This window comes from Plectropomus leopardus, chromosome 1, assembly GCF_026936395.1.
Source record: "Plectropomus leopardus strain MGB_pleo_1.0 chromosome 1, ASM2693639v1, whole genome shotgun sequence".
NCBI lineage: Eukaryota > Metazoa > Chordata > Actinopteri > Perciformes > Serranidae > Plectropomus > Plectropomus leopardus.
Window position 1 is genome coordinate 20274374 of NC_142176.1, and position 24513 is coordinate 20298886.

Below are 24513 nucleotides of genomic sequence, written 5' to 3' on the forward strand. Positions count from 1 at the left end.
CTGGAAAGTGATAAGTAAGTGGGAATAGAGAAGGTGAATGGCACGCAGTAAAGGACTGCAGGATGGAATTGAACCGCGGGCCACTAAAAAGATCTCAGTGGGTGCATGCTCTACCAGGTGAACTAGAGGTCTTCCCAAATTAAGCTTTTGAGGTCGTTTTGATGCATTTCACGGAAGAGACTATAACTAAGTTTGTTTTCTAAATTTGTTTAATTGAATTTGTGCTCATTCAAAGGTAGTGTAATGAAGGACTGAATTACCCCAAAACAGTTCAGTTATTTTTTTATAATGAAGATTTTTTTGTTACCTTGGCACAAATGGGGGAATACATAACAAGAAAGAGAAAATAAACAACAAAAAAAACCCATCATTATCACTTATCGGCCTACATTTTCAGTATGCATCCCTTTTTAATTTGATTTAAATTGATTTCCATGTCTGCTTTTGTAGTTGTTGTTGATGAGGTTAATTGATCCACCTGATACAGTAGCTCCCATTTTTATCAGAATTAATCAACAAGAGATATTGTTAGATGTTTGCGGTTAAGTTTGCTCTGAAAACAACCTTTTGCAAATGACAGCCAAGTGTAATCCACCTCTTGCTTTATATTCGAACTGTGACTTCACATTTTGTATTCTGGATGCAGTGATACAGAAATGTCATGACAGCATGACTCATGTTTTGATGGTTGCACAAGAATTTGTATAAGTTATACAGTATTTAGAATTTTCAAGAGTTAAAAATCAGTAGACGCATTGCTCCTAAAATGTACTTTTTTTTTTTCTTTCGGTGAAATATTCTTGTTTTGTAGAGTGCCCAAACAGCATTACTTTCTGCCTCATGCATGCTGTAAAAGAATATGACAACAAACTCTGTGCACATAAGGTTTGCTGTGATCTAACACTGAGGAATCTTTGCATGATTTAGATTTTAGCTGCGTTTCTGTGACTGGGAGGCACAGGAAACACACTGAGAAACCAAACAGTACCAGGAGGTTAAAAAAAAAAAGTCCTTTCTGGTTCTTTTATGTCACAGAGCTCTTGGAATGGCATGGCTTTTGTGTTTGTTGTGAGTGGAGAGAGGTGATTGTGTGTTGTTCTTGCCTCAGGTAGTCCCTGCGACAGAGGATGAGGTTGGCTTTCGTATAGAGGGTGGAGCCCACCTCCCCCAGGCGGCAGTCACAGCAGGCACATTTGAGACAGTCCTCATGCCAGTATTTGTCCAGGGCCTTGAGCAGGTAGCGGTCTTTAATCTTGCGATTGCAGCCAGCACACCCCTTCTGTTTCCCTTTGGGCTGGACGGAGAGCATCGGCACACCTGTAGTGATAAGGAGACAAACAGCCATGCGTGATTTACGGCCCAGGAACACGAGTGACTTTTCATGTTCTCTTTTTGATAAGCCGGCTGCTTCTCGAGGCGTCTAAGCCTGGCCTCGCACGTGGCCACAGCACACTGCCTACCTGCTTCATATGCATTAAAGAAAACATTCTTCCATGTAGATAGGCGCACGGGTCACATTGGACTACAAAGCCTCGACTTACTTGTTCCACGAAGAACATGCTGTAATACAAAAGTTACATGATCACTTGCAGCAGGTTTCATAGGAAGGGGCATGTCTTGTGTATTTCTGGGGATAAAAGAGTTTATTTTGCTTACTGCTGTATTTACGGCAAGCTGTGTAGTGCGTTAGTTACCTGCCATTTCATCAAAGCCCATTTCACTCAACTGTCCGCAGCTGTAAAAGCTCCTCATGGGCTTTGTTTGGTATAGATTAACATTAACCTTTTAAAAAGCCTCCGACCACAAAAACGTTGCTACCAGACCCCAGTGAGATATGTTATGGCCTAAGTGCCTTTTAGCATACACTCACTCTCTGTGTTTTGTACATACACACACACACACACACACACACACACACACACACACACACACACACACAGACAGAGACTCATACACACACAGATTTGCACACACAAACCACAAACACACTCACACGGTGTTCCCTACTCAGAGCATTACAGCCTTTCCTCCTTTTACACTTATCTGTACTCATGTGTCTGCAACGAGCGAGCCTAAGTTACCAAACTCGCAAATTGCCCTGCTGTCACGCAGGTCCCCTTTAAGCGCGCCTTTTAGCCTCCTAAAGGACAAATAAAGTCCATTTAATAACTGCACTAAACACTAATAGTCTATGTGTGGTTGACATTTGTGTTTGGACTAAAAGCCCCCCTCAGGCCACTGCTGGTACAGAGGCAGGGGCGCGCAGCTCCCCTCTGTAGCACTAACAGGTCTGCCACAGCTGAAAGCACAAGACAACAGCTCTTAAGACACTCTCTCACACACTGAGCTATTGATCCATCTAAAAGAACACACAGTGGACGCCACTTGCCACTCTACTTTCAAAACACATTTCTCTCTCTCTCTGTATAAAAAAAAAAAAGACCGGACACTCTGCATCACAGGGGGTTAGGCCAGCGTTTTGTATGTGTGGGTACCCATAAAGGCCCATTTTAAAGACGTGTTACGCTGAGTTTTATATGAAATGTCATTGTTTCAGTGTTGCACTTTCGAGATGTGCACAGGTACATTTTGTCCAGAACAGATAAAAGTTTTTGGGTTTTTTTCATTAGCAGGAAATTATGCACAGGAAGTTGCAACAGTGTAATGTTCTGAGTGTGAATGGGGTCATTCTTTAGTTAAAGCTGCCAATTTTTTACAGTAACTTATGTGGTTTGCTCAGTGATAAACACAACCTCAGCTGGTAACAAGGGACTGCTTCACTCTGTTTTTCTCTGCTGAGCCTGTCAAGTTCGTTCTCTTTCACAAAAACCTTATACCACTTTTCAAAGGGACTTCTCTGGACTAGAAAAGCACATTTTCTCCCTCTCTGTCTCTCTCACACATGCACACACACACACACACACACACACACACACACACACACACACAGATATCTGCGCACCTAAATGGACTCACAAAGTACTTTATTGAATCCAGATTTGCTCTGCAATTTTTGGCCATCCACACATCAATAATGCTATGAATGTAATATAATTAGCATTTCCCCTTTTAAAAAAGAGGTGAAAGAAATAGGAGAGCTTGTTAGTCAAATTTATGGCTTTGGTTTATATGTCAGTAAGTGCTCCGGTGGTGTTGAGCCGTCTTATTTCTTTATCAGAAGTGGAAAGGGGAGGCTAATTGGTCCAGTGCTGGTGATGGGAGCCATCAATTAGTGTTCTGCCTGCCCTCCAGCTCCCTCACCTCCCTCCCTCTCCAAAACAGGCCCCTTGAAGCTGGCACATTAGGATCACAAAACCTGCTATAAATACCAATGTTCAGTGTAAATGAAGCTAAAAAGCTTCAAATTCAAGCCACACTGGCTAAGGGCGGACTCTTCTACCTGCATTTCATGGCTTGTTAGGGGAGCTCTCTGCAGGTATGCCAACAGTGCTCGCCTGACAGACTTCTACAGAACTAAAAACAGTCTTAATGAGGAGAGAGAAAATGCCTGTGTGTGTGTGTGTGTGTGTGTGAGTGCCTATGTACACGTGTGTGTGCTTCAGAGCTTGTGCAAAGAAAAAGAAAGGAGTTGCAGCAATTCCCTCGGGGATCACAAAAATCTTTAATTTGCCTTTTATGACACCTAATTAGTTATTCTACTCAAAATCTTTGCTTTAAATAAGAGAACTAATTATACAAAAAGGTCGTTCCTCCACCTCCAGAGAACTACCCCTAATTGGTTGAGACCACCACCTGCCACACACTCCTTAAACATATCACGTGTGTGTTTTACACCGCGTTTGAAAAGGCCAAAGCTTAACCTCTCCTGGAATTACTGCATGTGGCTCATCCCGTCTATTGAATACATACTTTGTTTCAAACCCTGCTCGGCACCTTCAAAGTTACAACACTGTTTGCAGCGAGTCTGACACTCATATCTTCATGCATGGTCCTTCAGTCCTCTTGGCTGTAAGGGAGATGTCTCAATGGAGGAATGTCAGCCGGGAAACCAGTATGCACATTCAACTGATGCCTTTTTCTTGAAGCCATTGCAGGGAACAAACATGGGTTTGATGTCTCCTACCAAAGCAGCCTCTGGAAAACAGCTTTAATAGTAGTGTAGCAAGCACTTGCTCAAACCTACTAAACAAAGAGCAGTGACAGAAAAAAAAATGAGTGTGTAAAGTAAATGTCTTTTCAATTCCCTTAATGCCACGAGACATTTTCTTGCACCTGTCACCACTCTCGGCGCTATGTGAAACTGTGGAGTAGAACAGAACCGCCCATGCTCGCCACCTCCCAGAAAGAAAAGCTGCATTATGAAAGGAAGCAGCAGACTAGGAGGCAGCCTCCACTTAATCCAATCCATTTAACAGATACAAGTGCCACTGACCTTCCAGTGTCATTTGATGTCACCAAAAGCATGCCTCTCCACATCACGATTCATTCTCCAACAAGGGATGCATTTTACCCCTCAAAGTGGAGAGACAGCACTTGCCCTGCCAAATATTCTTCCTGAGAGGGAATTTAATTTGCCATTAGTACTGTGTGTAAAGGCCTGTCATCTCTGCCTTCTACCATCCATCTACTTTCTTTAAGATTGTATCTTTCAAGAATATGTACAGTTAGTTTTTCTCAGTCCAAGCAGTCTGTCAGAGCATGTATTTTCCATTATAGAGATAGCATCCGATTTCTATGTTACCCCATTTGGACTTCCGTCTTTACAGCTATCAAAAAATCACATCAGTCCGCTAACCTTTTTGATATATTTAAGGTTTTAAAAGAAAATACGCTGTTTGGAGCACTCAAGGAACTGTTTGAAATGAGAGAACTACAATTATCACACACTGTAGACATTGCAGGACCTGCATTAGCTCTGAGTAGACACCACTGTGTGAAAAGAGACAATTTGCCCCTTTTTCCTATCATTATCACTATAATGTCTGGTTGTTATTTTTGTAACAAGTGTGCAGGTGCTTGCAGATCAAGCCTGTACAGTCATGTATATATGGTTTGTATTAGTCCCTAAGCCATCAGTCATGTGCTGTGTCATGTCATGCAAACTCAGAGAGGATTGGTTATAGCCTTTGCATCATCTGCAGAATCAGGAAGTAACATAGAAGAAATTCAAATTAATTTCTCTTGCGCAAAGGTTTTTCTGCTTTCTCTCCTATTACATTGCTTTACTTTATGTCGGACTGCAACTAGCAATCATTTTCATCTAATCTGATGATTATTTAAAAAAAAATACTGTTTCCTAAGGTGATCTATTCAGCTAGCTTATAACAGTGATAAAGATACATCTAACTGGCTCAATATATGGATCAAGTGATCGACAGTACAATATTGATGCAAAGTGAAAACATCAATACATAAAATCAAATTTAAGGTATGCCTTTATTTTGAAATTCCAAAGGCACGTCTATGTCACCATTTTCCTCCAAGTACACCCCCTTCCTAAACATTTAGTGCTGGTGACCTCGTGCCAGACAGATAATGGCAGGCAGCCAAGAAAAAAACAATCAGGACATTTACTGATATCTTCCCGATCACAGACCCCTGAATTAAATAAAATCAAAGTGGTATTTTGATTAGGGGTATCACGATATTATGTTTTCTATTGAATATCAAAAAAACTGTTTCAATTTTTAATCAATAGTTTACATGCAAGATTCATTGCTGTGATTTATTTTGTGTTACATTTAAACCCTCAGCCCCTAGAGTATTCAGTGCTGTAATGTATAGTTGGCCATTTGAGTCTCTCTTTAACTAAAAAGTAACAACATATTCAAAGCATAAAGACAGACCTATGAAACCACAAGCATTGACAATTTTCCTAAAATTAGATTTAAAATTATTCATAATAAAGCCTTGCTTACATTTTATACATTGCAGTATGTCACAATATTCAGAATTGTTATGCCTGTATCTTTATATATATTGTATTGCCAGATTCTTGCCATTACACAGTCCTAATTGTGTCAGACTTTGTTAAATTAGCAAATGTCATATTGTCAACCAAAGAATATAAACATGTGGTACACATCCCTACTAGTGACCAACAGTCCAAAACACAAAATATTCAGTTTACTGTTATATCTGAATCAAAGAAGTTTCAAATCCTTATATGAGAAGCTGAAACCTTAATCGGGTAAAAATGATTTCATTTATTATCAAAAGTGTTGCAGATTACTTTGCTATTGATCAGCTTTACTCAGTTAATCGACTAATTGTTGCAGCTCTGAGGTGTTGTCATCAAACTGCTTGCTTTGTTCGACCAACTGTCACAACCAAAATAGATTCAATTTACAATGATATTAAACTGACAGAAGCAGCAGATGTTAACATGTGAGAACTGATAATTACTTATTTAAATAGTTGCCAAATAATTTAAAAGTCGACCATTTCACATCAAGTTCTAAGTGCGTACCACAAAATTGTAAGGAAATCGACTTCACTGCTTCACATGTGATCCCAGTGGAGCAGCTGCTCTCACAGGCTCTCAGCCTTAATAGAAGAGGGGACAGTTACATCTGATTCGGTGTTTTGTTAAATGTCTTTTGATCAATTAAAAGCACTGACGCCATGGTGTGGTGCAGACTTTGCTGGTTCACGGGGAGGTAAAGGATCTTGATGAGAATCACTCAGCCTTCCTGACACATGGGGAGGGAGGTGGGCTTTCAAGGAGGTGGAAGCTGGCTCTGGGTGGGCCTCCTCTCAGGGGCCCCTATAATTCCAGCTCCCAGCTGCAGCGAATAAGGGAGTGTTAGCCACCAGCGTGGTGAACACACAGACTGGGATGCTCAGGGAAATTAGATACTATATTACCAAATGATTGCATTTAGCTGAAACAAGTGCATTCGTCATCATCATCACCATTATCACTTAATTCAAAACACTCCTGCATAAGACATCAACCAGGCATTAATGGCCTATGATGAAACTGCTGCAGGAGGTTACCAGACTGTCTTATGTTAACCCTCCATGTCATCTAAGTACATCTTAAAATTATAATATTATAGAAAGAACAATATAGGACAGTGGAAAATTAAAAATACCATGTTGGCCAAAGCGCTCAGTGAGCCTGTGGTTCACAAGCACCAGGGGCTGATTTGTCTTACCTCACTCTTTTCTTTTTCAGCCACCACTGTAAATGCCGTGACCATGGCAATCCCAAATAAAATTTGTCCCTAGGCCAAGGTGTCCGCCACTAAGGTTAATAGGGATCTCATGCAGATGTCTTGCCATTGTGTGCATGAATCAGCCCCTTTCATTCAGCTCCCGTCATCGCTGTAATTGAGCCCATAGACACGTTCCTCTTTTGCCAAGACAAAATACAAGACATCTGGTAATAACATCAGCTGGAATACACATGCCAGTTGAAAGCGGACTCATGAGTGTATTCTGAATGATAAGCAAAATAAACACCACTGATTCATTGTGTGATTCATGTCCCTATCCCTATTTGGAGCATATGTGAGGAGTAAAAGAAAAGATATGCATGAACACACACTCACAGAGACACACACTCTCTCTCTCGCAAATTAGGTAGTTTCTTACAAGGCCCAAGTCAATATTACATTTCGTACTGATATTTTTTTTTCTTATAGTTTGCTGTAAGAACCTTCTATGTTACTGTACGGCGTGCTACATTTCCAGATGGTTGTGTATGAATGCCGGGGTCTGTGAGGTGATTTCTGGGACTGTATGCATGCTATGATTATGACATAATTAACACCCACAGTAAGTGGGAGAGAGAGCAGACAGGGCTGGTGTGGATGAGGAGGGGACTGTTCATTAACAAGATGCACTCTCTCAAACTTTGCAGCTTGCTGTGGCTAATAAGCCCCGGTGAAACGGAGCCCAGCCGTCCCTTGCATTGACCCTGGCACTGCCCAGGATAAGGGAGGGTTTTGTCTCCTGGAATAATTGCTCTTTTCACATGTTACAAGTGTCCTGACCCCCACGGTCGGCAGCCACTTTCCCTACCATAATTACTCCTGATCCGCTCCAAATGAGTCAGCCGCATTAGGGCTGCAATAACACTGGCCCAGCTTCAAGCGCGGCATGGGGAGTCTCAGCAGAGCAGCCTGGAACAGGACTGCCTTTTCTCCCAGCCCACGGTCATTTCCATCACGTCAGAGGTGCATTTCTTACACTTGAAGTCAGCACGAAGGCCCTGGGCCCTTTTCTGAGGCTTACAGAAGGCATTGTTAGCTCCTGGTGCTCACTACTCACTGTGGTTTGGCACCAGACTCCATCCTAATTAACGGAAAACTTCATTAGGGTGTTCTTTCCACACTTTTCAGCCCCCTATTATTTTTAATTTATTCACATGGGGTTAATTAAAAGAAATGTATCACAGAGATATGCAACAGCTTTCTAATTAAATTCATTGCAGCTTTTTTTTTTTAAAGACATGAAACTGGCAGAGTTTCCAAATTATTACAGAAGGCGACTTGTTCCAACACTTGGTTGCTCAGTAGTAGGGTGAGATTAGAGCTCTGCAAGGTAAGCTGTCAACAGCAGAGACAGAGTGAGAGAGGGGAGCGATGGGGCCAGAAAATGAGAGTGAGGGAGTAAGATGAATGAGGAGGAGGAGAAAAGACACAAACATTCATGGTTTTATTATGCAGGGTTACCCCAAATAAACCCGTGAGAGCTCTTAAAGAGGGAGGACTGTCTAAGTGTTGACACAACGAGGGGAAGATTTGGTATTGCTTTGAGCCAATCAAATGTGGGCGTAGTGTCGTGCTTTGTCTGCCGTTGCTCTGAGGTGTTTAGTTCTTGAAACCTGCCATTTTACCATTTTTCATTTAAGCGCAAGCTGTCAATAACCGCGAAGGTAAATGCATCTTCATTTTCAGTCCTCATACAGTAGGATCGAGATCAACTGACTTTTTGACTGATTTTTTTTTTCCCAGAGTCTGAGATTGAATAAAGGAAAAATCTATCTATTCTCAAACTGTATACTTTTAAACTTTGATAGACGAGGCAATCTCATCTGCCACTTTGTGATTCTTGGCAAAAAAAAAAATAAATAAAAAAAAAAAAAATCAAACCATTAGACCTGTCACTGCCACCTTCCGCCATCCGGAACAGAATAATGCACAAACACTTTTAGTCCACATTAAAAATGCATTTGGAGAGGAATAAATGTAGCCTACTAAAGTTTGTGTCACTCATGAGGTCAGGAAGTGATGTACAAAATCCTCCCCACTCCCCAGCAATTACTGCACACTTATTATTTCAAAGGATATGCCAGGAGACAGGTGTGCCATTCAGGGTCCTCAGTGTGTCGAAAATGGAGGGGAAGAAGGAACACCATACTGCGGTGCACTGTGTGAGGCTCTTTAATCTTGAATAATGCAAATTCCCCACAGGGGGCAGTTATTTGGCAGCACTGGCCTCTAATGTCATTCAAGCACCTACTCCCACACCTGATGGGGTAAATAATGAGAGAGGTTGGTTGGGTGCATTTTGGGAAGAGATCATGAAGATTGATCTGGATGGTAAACTTCACTGTGTCATGTCGCGCAGCCTATCCAAAATCTCCCAAGAGAGGGATATTGATAACGTTTGATGTTTCATTATGAAGATGGCTTGCTTTTAATGAATTCCTTTCAACACTTTTTTATTACCTCATAATATAAAGACTGGCCCTTCTTCCTAAAGGAGTAATTCTTGTTAAAATCAAAAGGCAACTTAACTAGATAGGGCTGTTCAAATGAAATTATGTGAAATGAAAGAGGTGTGATTGTAATGAAAGGGGTCTAAGGACAAGTTTCATTTAATGCTGGGTTCTCTCTCTCTCTGTCTGTCTCTGTTTGTGTGTGTGTGTGTGTGTGTGTGTGTGTGTGTGTGTGTGTGTGGCGGCTGTCATTCGCCTCTGAATTTGTAGTTGCAAACAGCACAGTTAAGCACTGATTAAATCAGCAGCTTCAATATCCAAAACCTAATCTACTAGCTTTAAGAGGGAAAGAACTACCCCCCTTTAATCACAGACTTTAATTAGCTATTTAAGATTTTATTTACTGAAGGTCATCCAATAAGAGATTAGTTTGCAGCACGTTGGCTCTTATTTAAGAGAAGGCACCCCAGGCTTTTCTATTTACCTACAAGATAGCTGTAATATCTTAGGAAAGTGTAATGCCTCTATTTCTCTGGTCTCTTGTACTCAAAAGCAGATTTTAGGAAGCTTTTAAATGCATGTGATGTTTTGTTTTTGGAAAAAAAACAGCCAAGTAAAAGTCATTTTAAGTTGGATTAGAGCTGCATATTGTGTGTGAGTGTGCATGAAAACAGAAGAGCTGCAAGTTACACTGTAGGCCGACAAAATGCCAGTGGTCCAATAACATTAAAACAACTTATGGTTTAACTGCTGTAAAATTCATGCTACTGCACTGACCAGCATCCTCTGACTGGGATCCTGCATTCCCAGAGGAAGGAAAATAGATCAGAATATCTCTGTCTGAGATGCATCAAAACTCAAAGTATGCTCTGACTGAAGGCCCAAACTATTTTTTCCTGAATACTGCTATGGGAATACAGTAGAGTGCTGTTTGAAAGATATTTACAGTGAAACATGTCCGAAAGTCTAAAAGCCCCGCTAGCAGCCCCTAGAGGCAGTGCTGTTCCTCACACCCACAAGAACAAAGTGTTTTACTAACCAATCAACACTGTCATCCTCAGAGCCACACGCTCACACAGGCAGGGCCTAAAACAAATGAAAAATAGGAAACATGGCATCGGCAAGAATTCCTGCTGGCACTGTGATGTGTGCTCTATAGAGAGCACACAGCAGGCCAGTTCATACAGCTGAACTTTAACACCATATTTTGACAATTATATCATTCCCCCACATTTAACACAAACCACTGCTAATCAAACCAAACGACACTTGATTCACACTCCTAACAAGCGCATAAATGTATGTGAAAATTGTGAGCTACAGTTCTCAGGCCGCTCCACATGTTTGCATTTAATTGGGAAATTTCACGAGTAGCTGAAGAAGCACTAACATTTTCGTGTAACACATTTTACACCTGTCCACGCCCCAAAATTCTGTATGGTTTATTTGTGGCTTCTTACTGCCCACACAAACACATGCACATAAGAGCCAGACCAATAACTTGCTGATCAGCTCATTGCAGACATATTGATTATAAGTAACAAGATATTTTAGGACAAAAATGCCAATGTAGGCCAAAGGACTCTATAGTGCTGAGGGATATAAAGAAAGTCAAATGTCATCACATTTTTGACCAAATACTAACATTAACTGATGTTGATATTGCAACAATATTTTGTGGTTGAGTACTGGGATTTACAAAAAAAAAAAAATTAAAACAAGGGGATTTTTGATGAATAATCAGATATGTGAATATAATGACTAAGTGGGTAAGGGAAAATATAAGAACAGCTAGAACAGCGTCGTAAGTTCATCACTAAAGTGTAATTTAGCTTTTAAAACAAGGAAAAGGCGATATTATATCCAAAAGCTTAGACAATATCTAGTCGTATATCTAGTCTAGTCTTCTTAAGTTAAATAAAGGTTAAATTAAAATGAATAAATAAAAATAATATCAATATATTGCCCAGCCTTATTGGTACATGTATCTCTCAAAATATCGATACTGCCTCAAAAATGTTTAATATTGAATGAATAATAGTGATCATTAATGCACCTATGCAATGAAATACACATATAAACATCCATGTTTCCTCCAGTTCCGCAATCCTCCCATACGTCATTCGTGCCACATGTGTTTGATCTCCACTGAGGCTTGACTGTACAAAGTGCTTACGCAGCCTTTGAGTGTAACAGGTGACATGTTATTTTATTACTGCAGGTAGAATATGAAGGTTTCTCTTCAGTAACATTTTCTGGGCATTTTGACACTTGCACTCAACTGCCAGAGAACTGTAGCTGGTGACACTGTGGTTTTGACATCTGCTCATCTCAAGAACTTTGCTGCATGTCATTCCCTTTTCCCGTCTTCTTTACTAAGCCTATAGTGACAGAATAAAGGAGAATTTTTTTTCCACAGAGCAAAGAATAAGCTTTACAGAGTGCATCAGAATGCCAAACACCTCAGAACCGAGGGCGAGCACTAGGTAAACAGGTGAATAAATAACTGGATGTGAAAAAAAAAACAACTGATGAGATGTTGCAGGAAGTGTGCGCGTGTCTGTAGAGGCATCAATGTATAAATACTTTTTTTCCACGTCAGCATCAGTGTATTCAACAGTCTGAAATCTTTGCAGTGACAAGGGCACCTGCTTCCATCAGGTATAGACTGAGGAATAACTAACAATATATGTTAGGCATGGGACCTAGGGCTGTCGTGATAACAGCTGTATTGCGATATTATTGACAAGCCAACAGCAAGCGATAGCAAACAACCACTTTGTTAGTGTTGTTTTTTTTTTTTGTACATGGGAGCACCGTGATTTTACACAATGCTTCTGCACTTAGTGCTGCACTTTTGCTGTTTCTTTTATCCGTTTGCTGAGAGTGGAAAAAATGTCCTCAACTTTGGGCAAAACACTGCAGCCCAATTCACTGTCACTTTAATATACAGCCGTCCAATCACATTGGAGGAGGGGTGGGACAAATGCCACAAAGACCAACCCTCACATTGCTAAACGACAACAGCAATGGAGGAGGAATTACTGATCTGCATTTAACGATAAATTTGTTATAAAACTGTGACATCTTTTTCATTTAAAAAGCAACATTATATCTGATAATACCTTAACAATAAAGCTCATTTACACTGCACAAAAAACAGGATAAATAAAGAATTTGGGGAAAATAATTGCTGTTAAGCCACCCTTAATTACCGCAGGAAAATTCCTTCACCGCAACAGCCCTAGTTTGTCACAGTTATCCTGGCGAAAACAACTGCAATGTATTATCCCGATAATAATCAAAATATGCTTAGAACTCGTCAAATGGCACTAAAACATACTGGAATAACTTTACCTTATATATTGTTCAGAAAATTTCCTTTTTTTTTATTACATCACAGAATGTACTGATTTTTAAGTAAACACCCTTTTTAGTAAACAAATAATTAAAGAAAGACAGGCTTTTCAACTGAAATGGCATCATGTCTTTTGATATTAAACATGCCAATGATTTATGATCTTTTGTATTTTGTTGTTGTTGTTGTTAGTTATACAGCCTGTTCATTGCAGAATCTCTTTTACTAATGGTTGCCCAGAAGACTCTTTGGGTGCCACTGGTTGTGATATTCACAATAATACCAAAAATGAAAACTCCCCAATGTATATATACATAAAGCTAGATTACATGTTGTTGCTAGATACAGTAATATTTTTACACCAGCTCAACTATAGATGAGGTTATTGGGGTTTATGTTTTGCAGGCGAGAAAAGCTTTGCCCCTGTGCATCAACATTACTTCTGTTCATGTGTGCATTTGTCTCAGAGCTCACGATAAGATATTAGGTTTCTCCAAGGTGGTTTAAAAGGTGGCGTAAGGTAACGATTCATCTCAACTTGTCACTGTTTTTGTGGAGTTTGTAAAAGGTTTCATTGTAACATTGGATTGATGTGTACATGCCCTTGCAGCTTAGAGTTTCTTATTTGTTCATGTAATTTTCAATGTGGCAGCTCTATCTCTGCAACCTTCACCGTTCTCATACACAGCTCAACACGATATACTAGAAATTCCTCATGACATTGAAAAAATCATTTGGAGTGAATAAAAGGGTCAGACTTTGGACAACACAACAGGGATCGTCTGCTCCCTGTGATGCATGTGGCAGCCAGATCTTGTTGTGAAAATTCGTGTGATAACATGGCGAGCATGTGGCCTCTGGCAATAATAAAAGGGATGCTCTTACAGCTCAAAAGTGCATAATTGAGTTTGTGTGCCACACTGATGAGTGCAGCCATTTACATCAAAGGCAGGTGGGCGCGCTCACTAACACGTGTCTCTTAAGTCTCAATTCAGTCCCTTTGAATTCCACTAAGATTATGGAAAACGATACACAACTGGAGCACTCGTAGACGTGAAACGATCAGGGCTGATAGGGATCTAGAGGTTTAGTGGTGACAAGCGAAATTGTCTCCAGCGAAGAATTCTGTATTTGTAATATCAGAAACAGATTAGACGGAATTAAACACTCACAGCTGTAAATGGTATAAATGTGATTTTGTGTAAATAAATGAGAACAGCTTTAGTATAATATGGATGCAGTGAGGGTGCAAAGTGTATCAATGCAGAGTGTTATTTTACATCATATTTTGTATGTTTTGGTACTATTTTGTTGTGTGTATACTAATATAAAAAAGAGATTTTCCTGCATTCATTCGTGCACAGGTCACACTTGTAACTGTTTAAAACACACACCATCCTCCCTTGACAATCTATGTTTTAGACAAAATTGGAAAAGTACTGCAAAGGCGGTGCAGGCTCCTGTAATAAAGCTTTTTAAAGGAAACGGTGGTGACTTAAGAAATATCAAACGAAGCAATGTGTTTGTAATATTGTTCAGGGCCCAGAGCACAAAAACCAGACGTAATTTCAATATTTGAAATGGGCAAGTTTAATTTTGAAGTAAGAGCAAACCAATAAGCTGAGAAAATAGCAAATACAGGGGAGCAAATTGCATTCCTTTGGAAAAGTGAAAAGACTTAAGGAACATATAAAAGTAATCTCCAGCTGGAAATTAGAAATCAACCCTCAGAAACCAAATAACAGAAAAGAAATATTACTGTCCACTTTCTAAATCAATATAACATCGCTACAAGACAGTATTACCATGGTAACACCGGTAAAGAATGAAGCAATTCTTATTATTTCAAAATAAAAATCGGAGCCTGAAGCCCAAGTTTTATTACAGCAGCCGACAGATCACCAGTCTGTATTCATCTGAAGCATTGCTTTTCAATCACATGCTTTATGAATGTACAAATTTCACCGGACAGGATGATAACAGGGTCATAAATTAACAAGGAAAGGTAACCAGAAATGTATCAGGAGCTGGAGGATATTTCTTCTGCTCAGGTCTGCAAAGATACTGTAGTTGTGTTAATGTTCAGCAAAAATCTGTGTGGAGTCACTTGCTTCTTCTGCAGTTAGTACGAAGGAGGAGAGAAAATGGCTGAGTTGCTTTTTCCTCTCAAATTAGACGCAAATTGGAACCTTCATATCACAGGGTGAAATAAAATGTTGACACAGAATTGGTACATGTGTTGCTATTCATTACTAACTGACCTGCATATTAGGTCGTTTCACAGAGCAGTGCCTGTATTCCTTTTACAGTCCTCCTCCGTGCTTTCTGACTCAGTGCTTTACCAGAAAGTGAAAGTTAATGGCTGCATCATATGAGAGTGTGGTGATAAGTTTGCAATGTGCATGTAACCTGTGACAGGCAAGATGGATAATAAAGACAGGAAGCGACATGCAACGTGAAACTAACAAGAGAAATATTTTTGATCAACTGGCGGCTGTCCGTCTAAATTGTTTTGTTAAACTTCTGATGCTTAATAGACTTGTACTGTGGGATATGGTTTGTAACAAGCATATTTTCCAATAAGGGGTCACATATATTCATTTCTGGTTGCTGCTTTTGTTGCACAAATTGTTGCAGACTTTTCAGAAAGAAGTCAGAGTTCAAAAAACACTCTGCCAAACAAGCAGCAGCAGCATCACTTCATTGCCAGCCAGGATGGCAGGTTTTAAACACGAGACAGGACACACACCGATGATCTGTTTTATGGGCCACGCAAGGACTAAAATATGAACACTTAAGCAGCATGCGCAAACACACACGGACATAATAGTGAATCAATCAAGAGACACAGACGGTAATCACACACAGACACCCATGTGGCCAACCCAAAAACACTGACCCACACCTCTCCTCTCTCCACATATGCACACATTTATTTGTGCAGGCACTAAGTGGATACATTAGACAAGAAGGTTGAATTGACAAGCCTATAACTTTAGAGCCAATAAACGCTAAAAGGCACCACAATGAAAGAGAACAGATCCAAAGCAGCTCTGTTGACAACCTGGCCAAAATGCTAGAGCTGCTGGTCGGGCCCAGCAAATAAAGGGTGAAGCTTTTAGGCAATGAGCAGCAGGTGATCTCAGCTTTTCTGCAAGTCCTAATGCTCCTAAAAGCCACTCTCCCTGGTTCTGTAATTGGGCATCAGTAGTTAATGTAGTATTGACTGCATTACATGCTCCTGTGCATCCTTTCCCACTAATGCCATTTGCATCACCTTGTACATTTACCATATTGCTTAGCCAATAACTGTTAAAAGCAATCTGAATCATGAATCATATGGGGAACTTTTAGCTCGACAGACATCCAAAGGAGACAATTTACAGTTGAGTTAATTTGGGTACATTTGCAGCACAACATGGATTCATCCAGACAGACCAATTTATGTCACTGCTGCAATCCTTTATTGGTTTTTATATGTGTAAGTGAAAGGATGCTCTGCTAAGAGATATGAAATATCTATTTTCAAACAAAAATAATGGGCTACAATGCATCCATTACTTTTGGAGGGGGAGGAGGAGCGCTGGATAAACTCAAACATGTAAAGGCTTTACACTGTACTTTGTAAAACAGTATAAAAATGTGTGTTTTAGGGTTAGTTGAGGTTGTTATTGCACATGTCAGCCGGTGGTCAGAAGTCAGAGTACTCTTAAAGACAGAATAACTTCATTTCAGAGCCCAGAGAGCCCTCAGCACTGTTTTTAGTCTTTATTTTGAATTATCATTATGTTGTATAAATGTGTTAAAATACAAGAGCACCATTTAGACCTGAATGTGATAAATGCACTGCACATCTCAACATCAGTCTAATCCAAAATGGGACGTCATTAGAGGCGAGTTTGATTTAAATTAAAATTAATTAGATTGCCTCACCCATTAACCTAAATACATTGAAATAGATAAGTAATGCAAGTAGGCCTATTTGGATGGAAAGTGAGTGAACGTTGCACGGGCGCTATCCATAATTTGCAATCAAGTTAAAAGCACTCTGCTGTCATCTCCCATCCCGTGGTGATGTCAAAGGCTGCCTCGCTAACTTCACAGACGCAAAAAGCACTTAGTGGAGGAAAGAAAAGAGGAGCCACATGCACTGCAGCGTCTGTGGAGTCTCCTCAAACTCTGGGCTGCACATCAAAAAAAAAACGCTATGTGCTCTCAATAAAGATGCAACTCTCTCCCGAACTAAACTGCAGTTCGGGCTGTGGTTATTCGTGTAACTTCATGGTATACAGAAAGCAACCCGGGTTTGTTGACGAAAACACGGAGCCTGTCGTGACTAAATGGGGTTGAAAAAACCAATATAAAGCGGAGGCTGCGGGTGCGCAGGGTCCGGGGCGACGGGAAACACTTAAAATGTCAGTAGTTTGCCGTGTTACTCCCCGGGTTATAGCATCGTACGGTCGGAGATGTTACTCACCCTCTTCCTTGTCCAACACCATCGTCCTGAGGAACGAGGAGTCCTTCCCCGGGCGATCCGTCCTCGGCTCCAGCAGGCTGCACCGCTCGGTCTGCTCTCAGCTTCTCCTGGAAATGGCTTTGAAACGCGCGGTTGACTAGACTACGCCTCGATCAACCAAAAACCCTGGAAAGATGAATTGCCGTCTGCACGTTTTTTTCCCTCCTCCTATCAATAATAATTCATACACGGTGAGATACGCGGCGAGATCCCCCTATCCGGACTGAACTGTAACGCAAATAAATAGCGATCAAACAGCGATGCTTGATAAATTCCATGCGAATAAAAAAAAGGCAAAACAATGAAAAGCGATATAAATCTAGTGTCGCCGATCTGTAACAGTGCACACACGGACGGATCAGACGCTCAGACTGAACGGCCGAGCTCCCCTTCGCTGTTAATATTCTCTCTTTCTCGTTCTCATTTGCTCCCGAAACAACAACTACATTCAAACAAATCCAATTGCAAATCTGACAACTGCTAAAAGCAAAAACTCACGCCGCCTCTCTCCCAGTTTATGTGCCGCGCTCGCCTCTGCTGCTACTGAATAAATGCGCGCAGCTTCCAGAGACCCTCGGATTCCCCTGTTAATTAAATCAATTCATTATGCTCAGATCTGATTAGCAGCCCTTCCCCCCTCTTTGAATCAATTATTCAATACACAAACATAATTGCTTGTGCCAGAGGTGTCTAAGTATTAGCTTATTTAACTCCAAGGACACTAATTACCCCTAGGGCAAGGGAACTTTTCTCATTAATTCTGACAAAACACAAAAGCACAGCTAAGGGAAAGTGTGTGTGCGCGCGCGTCCGTGCGTGCGTGCGTGCGACGGGTCTGCCTGCCAGTCTGAACGTGCGTGATAGTGAGAGAGAGCGCGCATGCACGTATGGTTGTATTGATGCACGTGCGCACGGACGCGAGTGCGCGTGTGTCAGAGAGAGAGCGAGAGAGGGAGAGAGAGAGAGAGGGAGAGAGAGAGAGACATTGAGGGAGAGTGATGCTGCTCCGTCGGTGCCTGGTACAGTTGGAGTAAACATAAAATGCGCTTATTGTTTTTCTTCTTACTTTTTTCCCCCTGCAGAATTTAATAGAAATAACATCTAATTGCGGTCTATTTAGCAGTTAATTAGTGTCCAGACACAGTTATCATACAGGCTGCAGATAAACAGTCGTTTCAAAAGAGACAGCACAACAGATGGGCTGCGTTTTTGATTAGTGGGTAGATAGAGGGTTCACTTTCGAATCTGGTAATATAATTGTTGCCTGTTATTGCCAAGATGAAAGTGTTGCTGTTTCATGGTGGAGCCTTAAATAGCACCACTTTCACTTGCCCTGCGGAGACTGTTAACCAATTAAGGGTGAGATCCAACAAAGATTAGCCATTTAGGAGAGTGGAGTGGAGTATAGCTACAATAATGTTGGTTCGTCAGCAGCCAGCAGGCTGTCTGTGGTGTGAGCGTGCTCAGTCTGTCCTTGCCTTCTGTTACATTTTGCACCAGCCCTACTCTAAGCACATTATCATCAGCTACTCTATAATCCAATAATTGCAACAGTAAATAATTGTAATGACTCAAACTATTTCAGAAGGAAGGGCTGTTTAAGATCTGCATTTGTCCACATTTTAGTAAGGTTTCTGCAGTGTTAAATTGTTTTTGTATCACTAGAATTATATTAGGGATGCATGATAATCCTGGAACATCATCAGTATCAGATGATATCGGCTTTAAAGTGAAACATCGTAATTGACCAACATGCAGATTTCTGACGATATTTATACCTTTTTTTTTTATTTTTAAACTGACAAAGTGAAAATGTATAAAACATCAAAACTATATTGAAATATTTTCTTATTTTGCACAATGAATGAATATTGCATACTTTAAAAAGCATTGTATTTAATGTCTCCATCTGCTGGTGGGCCATCACCATAAGAGTATGCATGATATGTTAATTGCACCACAGAAGAGACTTTATGATCACTAAAATTAGCTAGGCGATAAAAGTGGGTATTTCGATCGCGGTACCGGTTATCGACCAAATCAGTTTTTTTACATTGGCATAACGGATATCTGCAAAAAATCCAATATAGTGCATCCCTAAATTATATATCTGTGTAAACTAGAGTTGTTCCAACACCAGTATCATATCGCTGCGAAAGGAAAAAACTGACGCTGCCAACTGGCTAATCACGAAAGGAGCCTTTTTTGCATTGGTGCCCGACGCCAAAATCCCTGACCAAGCAGCGGTATTTGACGAGTTGGGATTAAGTAAAGGCTGGTATGTGTGTCTGTGCACCTATTTAATACCACACAATTTACTAATAAACGTAAAAGTTTAACACTCGGATAAAAGGCAGTTGTCCAAGATTTCGGTTCTTCTTCACATTCTGAAATGGACAGCAAATTGCGCTGTGCAGTCACTGGCAACCACTGTTTTAGTGCGCTGAGGAAAAATAGATTTCCAGTAAATAGTGGAACGTTAGCCGTTGGAAAAACTTTGGCAGTTCTGTAAAATTTTTCACTGGATAAAAGATAGTTCTATGGCATTTGTTCTCTGTTTGCATTTGTTTGTTTGTTTGTTTGTTTTTTCCCAAAGGGTTTAACCTGACAAATGCCATACAGCAATGATAGCAATCATTTCTCATCCATACAGGATCAGTAATATACAGCAGTTACATATATTAATTTTTGATTGGTATCTCATCAGTAGTAAGTATTGGCCGATATGCAAGTTCAAGTATCGGAATCAGTATTGTGAAGGTAAAAGGATAGTGGAACAATTCTATATTTTGAATAAACATGTGAGCTACACTGAGTAAAAATAATCACATTCATGTATAAAAAGGCATGTATTTTGAGTTGAACCACATTGCACAGTTTTTATAGATTCAGTGAGCACAGTGCAGTATATGGACTACACATGCTCTCCCATTTGATAATTATCCTGCCCTGCATTTAAAGTAACTTTTTTCTTTTTTATAGGCCCCGCTAATGTGATCATGCACTACAAATCTAAGGTATAAAGCCCACTGTACATAGCCCATAGGGATAATTTCAGTTCTCAGGGCAGCAGGCGGCAGTGAGATTGGCTTGGCCCTGAAATCAATGGCCTGATCCCTCTCTGTCCAGCTTCCTGGCTGACATGCTTGACTTTTCATCTCCACGGTCACATAGATTGATGACTTATGACCGAGAATGTATGTTTGCTGACCTCTAGCAAAGTGAGTGGCACATAATTAATCCAATCACACAGAAAACTGGAAATGAAAGGGGAAAGAATGGTTCAGTATCATCGGGGCTTGACTTCAAATAGCCATTTGACATTTGAATGTGGGAAAAAACACTATATAAAGACCATTCAGAGAGGGAGCAAAAATGGCGTGCGTGTGAGAGGGGTGGGTTATAACGGCGTCGAGAATTTAACGCAATTACCTCACTAGGTTTTTGAGCCTGTATTTTGTAGAAAATCATATAGCAGAGGATGTTTCGTGCATATAAGAGTGTCGCTGGTATTTGATCCTCATTTGGACAAGTGTTGTAGTGTCTCAGTCCAACTGAGATGATCATAATGTGAAGGCATGGCCCGGTCGCAGAGTGGCTCTCAATCAGGGCTCTCATCAATATAAATTACCCACATTACCTTTGTGTAGAGACACAACATTTTGTGTGTCTGTGAAACGTGGCTCATGTAGGCCGTGGTCTACTCTTCAGCGCCTCTTACAGTGTCTTGGGTGCAGACCCTTTCCCACTCCACATCCAACAGCGAGGTCAGTACATACTACAAACAAGCCCCTAAGTGGGCCTCTCTGATACACAGTTAATTAAAATTCATTTCTGAGCATGCATTAGCCATGCCCATCTATTTATGGGCGGCTCTCAAATGCAGCCACTACAAAACAGTGCTCTGTAATTAACCCCACCTAATCAGATAGCGCACTAGTGTTGTGTTCCTATTCGTCCTCAGGCACACAGCCATTGGACAGAGGTTTCAGAGAGAGGATGAGCCCATTCTATAGTTCAGAATGGCTAAGCAGATTAAAACCTCATATCAAACATGATATTTACAGGCAAGGCTCAGTGGAGAGTGCTCCTTTTATGTGGGCTGGGGAGAAGCTTCAGGGCTGGGCTTTTAAAGCCATGTCCCTTAATTGTATTCTGGCTAAGTGGGATGAATGGTGCTTTTTAATCAGACTACTGACGGGGCTCTGTGTTGTAAAAGTAAAGAGATGGTGCCTGACAGTTAAGATGTTGAATGATATGCTTTTAGTCCAGGTTTCCCAGCTTCTGGCAATATTCAAATGCATTCTAGCATTAAGCTGACACCTGTAAACATCGGTGTGATTTCCCCTGGTAGCAAACACCAGTTCAGTTGTGCACAATGATTTATAGTAATGGTACCATCATTGCATTGAGTTTAGGTCTGTAACTTGCAGGTGGGCATTCAGTTAATGTTTGGGAACATACACTGTGTTTATGTGTAATTTAAGGTTCAGAGAGAAAAGCCTGCTACTTGAATGAAGTTTCAGTGAACAGATGTACTTTACTTTGTCACTCTGAGATTTCTGCTCCTCCTAGTGGCTGATCTCTGCCATGTGTTCCCCTCAGACTTGTACACAAATGGGTTTGATAGCAGAGGTTTAACACTTCTCATAATAAATTGTAACCTCTTTTTATTATCTTCCTCGCCGAGCTCCTGAGACGGCGAGGAATTATTGGAATCTTTTTGATGTAACCTGACAGGCTCACCGTATAGGAAGTAACAGGAAATGATATAAGCCCTGCTGTTCACCTAGTCAATTTGAATTTCATGACCAATCAAATGTAGACAAGGTGTCATTTGGTGGGTTGGAAAGAGAGGAGAGTGAATCCCTTTCCCAAACAGTTAATCCAACTTTAATCCTAGTCATTAGGAATTAGACATGCCGAGCTGTCCGGCCGTGCCTCTAAATTACAATCAAACGGTTACCAATTACACAAATTATTGATGGTAGATTCTCTTTTCAACTGCAAATTAAGGCTATTAAGGAAGGCTCCTTTTTAATGCAAAAGTGACTAATTAACCAGCGGATGGGAAATCTGCTGCCCAGATATCAAAAAAGTTCTCAGCACACATTGCAGAAACACAAGGGAACCAATTAGTTTAATTATCAAAACAGCTAATTAAAATTGCACAGTTCCTAATTAGTTCTTTGCTTTTGCCTCTAATTGACAGCATGGAGATAAATGGGCTGCCGATGAAAATGGGGAGAGGAGAAAAACAGGAGAAACTTCGGCGGAATATTTATGCTGACTTTATCTCCGTCTGTGTGGCAGCCCTTGAAAGTGGAAAATTAATGACCTTAATTCCCAAACTGTTTTTCCTCTAACGGTGCTCCCCTCTGCGCTCCTGGTGCACGCTCCTTTGTATGGGCCTGCCACCCTGCCAACTGCTGGAATGGGAAAAAAGGGGTACTTGGGGGTGGGAAGAAGCCACGATTCTCCTCCTAATGTGACAGCTCCCACCTAACAATGGAGAAAGATGAAAGAATGGAGCAGATGTAACCACTGGGAGCGTTGCATCATGGGACTGCAACTCTGTTGCACTTTCTTTAAAGCGCTTCTGTCATCTACAGGGGCACTAATTTGTCCCATGAAAAATAAGGAACTCTGCCGGGACAGAGATAAAAGACATTTGATGGCCCAGAAAAACTTTTAATAAGTTTTTCAAATTTGAATTTTAGATTGATTAATACGATGTCTGGCAAGTGAACTGCCCTTGAAACTTTTGCACAAACACATATTTGTAGATGTTACCAAGTGGTTTGAGGACTGCAAGCACAACTGAGAACCTATTGTTGTGTCCTCCAGATTTATTGTAACGGTTCTCACTCCTTTTTGGTATGATCTGTTCAGAGGTCCTTGAAAATAAAGAAGAAAGATAGATCCTGTTAGACAGAAATGCTACACTAGCAAACCTGAACGACAACCATTTACCTCACAAGATTCTGTGTTAGACTCGAAGCGCGTGTTTGTGTGCATGTGTGCGGGACTTCTCTCTGGTGTCTGTCCTTCTGGCAGGCATTGTCTCTTTGTCTGTGCTCCTGCAAGGCCAACCTTGTCATGTGTAATCCCGTCCCTCTGCCTGCATGCAAGTGACATGTGGGTCCTCTTGGCACATTAGTAGATAACTATCAACTAATCAGTTTACTTTTGGGACTGTGTTAAAATGTAAATTACATTAATGCTCAAATTATGCATCAAACTACGCAGATAGGCCAGGCCAGAGGCCGCATAATGCTAGGATCATTCAGTTAGTGCCCTCTACATGCAGTGTTAATGCACTCTGATTTCCCCTGCTCTGGTTCAAATCAAGTGTGATACGTCAGCCAGTTGGTGTCTGGGAAACTGGAGGAGCTTTGTATAAAGTGGAAGAGAAAGCCTTTTTGCAAAGCTCCATTTAAAGGAAGCGAGATGATAGCCGCCTGTTGGATTTCTTTTGTCTAATTCAGTGGAAAGGACTTTCTGCTCCATGTGCATTTTAACATTTTATGACACCTCTCTGTTGAAACTGTGCAGAAATTAATTTACTCATAATCTGTGCGAGTGGAAATAGATTGCCAGAAGTGCATTCAGTAACATTCAAAATGTGATTTATCTGAACTCATCGCATCCATTTCAAAATCACACCCTGAAGAGGCAGGTCTGTTGCAGAGCCGTGGCCTGGAGGAACTTGCTGCCCATGACTAACAAACACACGTCTCCACTAATTGATTGTCTTGTGTTTTATTTATGGTGCGGTAGTAATTAGTGGACAGCATAATGTAAGCCATTCATTAGCACCTGGCTACCGCTATGGATTTCGCTGCTTTGTCTCAGATGCACACATCATTAGGGAGAAACAAAGAGTGGAATTTATTAGCACAGCTTCTTATAAATATTCTTAAAGTCAGTGTGCCTTTAAGGAAGAACACAGGCCTGTAAAACTTTTGTCAGCATTTGCTCACTGATTCCATTTGCTGCAGAATATGT

General features: G+C 40.8%; 1 protein-coding gene and 1 long non-coding RNA gene across 2 annotated transcripts in view; one reads left to right on the top strand and one right to left on the bottom strand.

Annotated features, from left to right (window-relative positions):
• lmo1 (LIM domain only 1) overlaps positions 1 to 18250 on the bottom strand; it is a 30423-nt gene extending 12173 nt beyond the window's left edge. Inside the window, exons 1-2 of the mRNA XM_042488521.2 lie at positions 17467 to 18250; positions 1104 to 1317 (exon numbers count right to left, since the gene is read on the bottom strand). Of these exons, the coding sequence (XP_042344455.1) occupies positions 1104 to 1317; positions 17467 to 17488 (236 nt within the window). The 5' untranslated portion in view covers positions 17489 to 18250. The remainder of the gene's footprint in view (positions 1 to 1103; positions 1318 to 17466) is intronic.
• Positions 1 to 24513, top strand: part of LOC148190404 (uncharacterized) — a 215390-nt gene that overhangs the window by 48644 nt on the left and 142233 nt on the right. The gene's annotated exons all lie outside the window — the stretch shown is intronic.